The following is a 4746-nucleotide window of genomic DNA, read 5'->3' on the forward strand; positions in this document are numbered from 1 at the left end:
ATCGTAAAATTTTGTATTTCAAACTCTTTAGATCTTTAGAGTGTTATTTTCATTATTAACACGCATCACATTTGATACCCACATCACTCTCCCACCCGGCGCGTGCGGGAGAGTGAATTTCGGCGTCGCTAACGTATTTGTTTGTTTGTTCGTTCGATCGTTGTCGACACGATCGCGTCCAAAGACGGAAACCGTCGGAGAAACGCCCAGAGGCACGCTCCTCTCGACGGTCGGGCGTAAAGTACATTTAAAAACCTTGAAAAGTACGAACGCACATAAGAAATGCGAGTGCGCGTCTTGTCGAGATTCGCACGTCTTGCGTTGCGAGATTCGAACAGATACACGGCCGGCGACGATCGGTCTAACTAATGGACACATAGTTTTTCAAAGACTCGCTATCGTTGCTTCTCAGCCAATCCGTAAACAACACACATCGATCACGCGGACGCACGAATCTTGCCACGGTGCGTGTTTCGTAGATTCCAGGTTACCCGCTAGTACTATCTCGAAAGAGGAATCTCGATCCGTCCTTTTCGGACAATGGAGAAATCTTTTTATCGCAACACGGATGGCAAAGAAACAACCAAAGCGTAGGAGCGTGGAGACGAGAGCGACGAAAAGAACGTCGCGAAAACAAAGTTTTGTGTCATGTATATGTATTATTATTATATCTCTCTCGTTTTGTATAATTTTTGGTCCGAACTCAATAATCTTTTATATCGCTTTATCAATGATCCAATCGGTTAGGTTTTCTCTTGTATTTCTAACTTGTTAACGATCCTTCCGCAGGTTCACCTACGGAAACCTTGTTACGACTTTTACTTCCTCTAAATAATCAAGTTTGGTCATCTTTCCGGTAACATCGGCAATGCCGAGACATTGCTGCGCACCAGTCCGAAGACCTCACTAAATCATTCAATCGGTAGTAGCGATGGGCGGTGTGTAAAAAGGGCAGGGACTTGATCAACGCGAGCTTATGACTCGCGCTTACTGGGAATTCCTCGTTCATGGGGAATAATTGCAAGCCCCAATCCCTAGCACGAAGGTGGTTCAGCGGGTTACCCGGGCCTTTCGGCCAGGGAAAACACGTGGATTCCTTCAGTGTAGCGCGCGTGCGGCCCAGAACATTTAAGGGCATCACAGACCTGTTATTGCTCAATCTTGTGCGGCTAGAAGGCGCCTGTCCCTCTAAAGCCGGGTATCCACCGGTATCAAACGCCCGTATCGTATCACCGTTCCGAATCCGTTTGAATAGGCAGGCGTTGCCTCGTTGCATGCAACGGCGTGCTGCGGCTCGGACAACATTTCTTCGTTTCTTGATAGAAACGGTTAGGCAATAGCACTGGGCCACTACAGGCGAGGAGTTTCGTTTTGCTGCGTGCCGTTCCAAAGGAACGGGGGCAACGGACCCATCTGAAAAATTTCTTGGTTCTTTGCCGTTCCATCGAAGGAAAGGTTCATGCGTTTGCACTTGACATAGCGTTTCGTGCCGTTACTTGGGTTTCAATTTATTTGAAATCTTGCGGTATTATTGGATTCATTTCAAAATCGATGAAATTATTTATGAACTTAATCTAACTTAATTTAGACAAATTTTATCGTCTAAATATATTGAAACAGATCAATTATCTTCGGTGATACGCTGTACATAAAACAGCAATGTTAATAATCACCTGTGTCATTATTAAAAAAGGACAATGTTAATTTTGCAGAGATTTTTCCGTTGCCGAGTATCGAAAGTTCTATTGGGTTGTGATACGGAGGTGAAGGAACGGGCCGATCCGAAAATTGTCGGTTTTTTGCCGTTAAAAGGATAGGTTCGGAGAGCACTTGAAACGTAAAAACAACATACCCAGGCAAAGGCCCGAAATACTATGTCAAGTGTAAACATGACACTTGAGGCACGAGATAATATGATCTGGAATCGGATATATCAGTGAGATAATACTAATGCAACGACTGAACTTTGTTATTTTTCATTTTTTTCCTATAAAACTGTTACCAAGATATTTGTGACGTTTTTCTGATTAAAATGATACCAAATACGATTTGGTTTGGACAATTCTTATTTATAATAGTATTCCCTACAGTGTGATTCTCTTGCTACGCAAGACAAAAGCCGTGCGGCACAATGGAACCCCTGCTGTTTGGAAAATTGGAAATGATTTCTATTACATCTGAAAGTTAAAGGAGTAATTTTAGGAATCGGTTTATAACTTAGGAACATAAAATAGGGAAAAAATATGTTATTATGACAGGGTTTCGAGTTTACTTAATCCGTTTATTACTCGAAGAGGTCATCGTTTATTACCCTTGTTGCTTTCATCGGACTGGAACTACCTGTGTACCATGCAAGTTCGGTACCTCCACGCGGACTAGGAGGTACCTTCGCGTTTGCAAAACGCAACCAATCAGAAAAATTACAAATTTACCCCCAACGACGAATTTCAACCAATTCAGGAAGTGGAAGTTTCTACACCGAAACCCCCACCAGGATTAGGAAGTTATATATTTCTCATCAATACGGAACAAGATTAGTTGTCGTTTAGACTGCAGTCACCATGGATTTTAGTTAGAGCAGAAATTCTCACCTTGATTGAAGTGTATCGATCCAAGAGTGTGTTGTGGGACCCCAAAAACTGCGATTATTTTAATAAATTAAAAAAAGAAGATGCGTGGGAGGAATTAAGCGCAGAAATAGAAAAACCAAAAGCAATATGTAAAAAAAAAGTAGAATACCTCCTCGCAGGTTTGAGGAGGGAAAAGTTGAAAATGAAAAGAAGTGTCGGCACAGGAAAAGGTAAGTACTTTTTATCACACATTCATGAATTGAAAGTTAGAAATATTTGGTACTTTATACAGTATTACACATCAGAAAACGGTGCGGCTCAATTTAACTTTCTATCGTTATTTTGTTTGTAGGAACACAAGAAGTATATAAAAGCCAATGGTTTGCACTCGAAAGTATGCAATTCCTATGGGATAAAAATAAATCTAGGAGGACATTAAGTACGGTACGCAAACCTTCAATTATTTTTTCATTTTTTCCACAATTCTTAAAAGCATACTAAGCATACTTTATTAGCAACAAATTAGAAACAATACTTGTTTTCAGATGGAAGATGAAGTAGAAATCGTAACTCCAGAGGCGGTAGAAGATGAGATGACAGAGCAGTCATATATGGGACAGAATACAGAGATGCTTGGGGGAGAACCTGGCCCCAGTACGAGCATCCCATTGCGCCCAACAAGAACGGTTGCCGCGAAAAGGCGGCATACCGAGAAAGAGGATCGTTTGGAGAGGGCGTTTGAGATTCTGGAGACTGCGTCAGATCCACCACCTGACGAATCCCAACATTTTGCAAATTTTGTTGCATCGAAACTGAGAAAGCTGAACAATTATGAAAGGGTCCATATTGAAGCACGGATAATGCAATTATTTGTAGAAATTGAACCTACATGTATAGATAATATATAAAAAATATATATAATATTAAATAGCATTCATTCCTTTCTCTTCCCTCTCTCTGTGACCTAACACTTTATTTATACTCAGTACGGAAAATGAAAACCCAGTAGGTGATCAAATTATTAGAGCCACATTGACATTTATTACTATTAATAAATATTTCCACAAATTTTCGATGGGGTTGCAAAGCGCGGTTGTAGACAATCAGCATGGTTATTCATTTTCAGTTACATAATTAAATGTAATATTTGAAACAGATATTTCTGCCCATTCACTTCCGCATCACTTCAGGGTTAAATGTAAGTTAAGTAAAAAAGTGTCGTTGGTCAAGAGTGGTTACTAATATAGTTCTCGAGGTAGAAATGGTGTCATTTAGTCGTATACGAGCTCTGTTGGTATAGACAACCGACCATAATAGCGGAGCGTCCTTTTCCAGCTTATTGTAACGCCAATTTTCAATTCATCATCCTTCTGAAGGGGAAACTTCAGAGGATATGAACACATTTTTTTCAAAATTTAAATCTGAAGACACTTCCGCTATGGGAAGTAAAAATCCCTAGGCTGCAACTAGCGCCACTTCCTGTTAGTTGTAGTGTTAATATGCGTCTTGTATGCACGCAGTTATAATTCATTCGATAAATTTATTCTTTCTTTTTTATATTCATAACTATGTATAAACTATTATATTGTTTTCTATTATGTGTCATAAGACATCCTTAAATATACATATTAATACTAAGCAATTATCTGTTGTAAAACAACGTTTATTCCACCATACCTATCACAAAATCAAAATTAAAACTTTACAATTTTAGCCTAAACCTCGATGGCCGATATACAGTGCGTAAATGTAAACACGAACATAGATTGAGAAAATGTTAGTAAAAATGTTTATTTCATTTCTTTTTCTTCGTACAAAAGGAATACCTTGTAAACACAATTAATTTTTGTTAGGTTGTATTTAGGGATGAAAATAAATTACACAAATAAGACAATTACATAAATATGTTAGAAAATTAAATTTTAATATAGTGAAACATCGATAGTACGCCAAATCGAATTTTCGATATAATTCGTGGAGGTGGAAAACCAATAAATTATGAAGTTTTATTTACAAACGCAGTAAAACAATTTGTTATTTAGAATTTATTTACATACTACGAATTACTATTCTAAAAAACAGGGGGTTATATATTTATCATGTTACATTACATGTTACATTATAATATTTAAATAAAAACTATGCACAGTCTTCCTGCCAAGGTACTCTTCCTTCC

General features: G+C 38.5%; 1 protein-coding gene across 1 annotated transcript in view; it reads right to left on the reverse strand.

The window, feature by feature from the left end:
* Window positions 1-4233: 4233 nt before the first annotated feature.
* The window catches only part of LOC143306597 (uncharacterized), a 1562-nt gene continuing 1049 nt past the window's right edge, over window positions 4234-4746 (reverse strand). Inside the window, exon 3 of the mRNA XM_076693063.1 lies at window positions 4234-4247. Within this exon, the coding sequence (XP_076549178.1) occupies window positions 4234-4247 (14 nt within the window). The remainder of the gene's footprint in view (window positions 4248-4746) is intronic.

The sequence above is a fragment of the Osmia lignaria genome, unplaced genomic scaffold, assembly GCF_051020975.1.
Source record: "Osmia lignaria lignaria isolate PbOS001 unplaced genomic scaffold, iyOsmLign1 scaffold0013, whole genome shotgun sequence".
In the NCBI taxonomy this organism is placed as follows: Eukaryota; Metazoa; Arthropoda; class Insecta; order Hymenoptera; family Megachilidae; genus Osmia; species Osmia lignaria.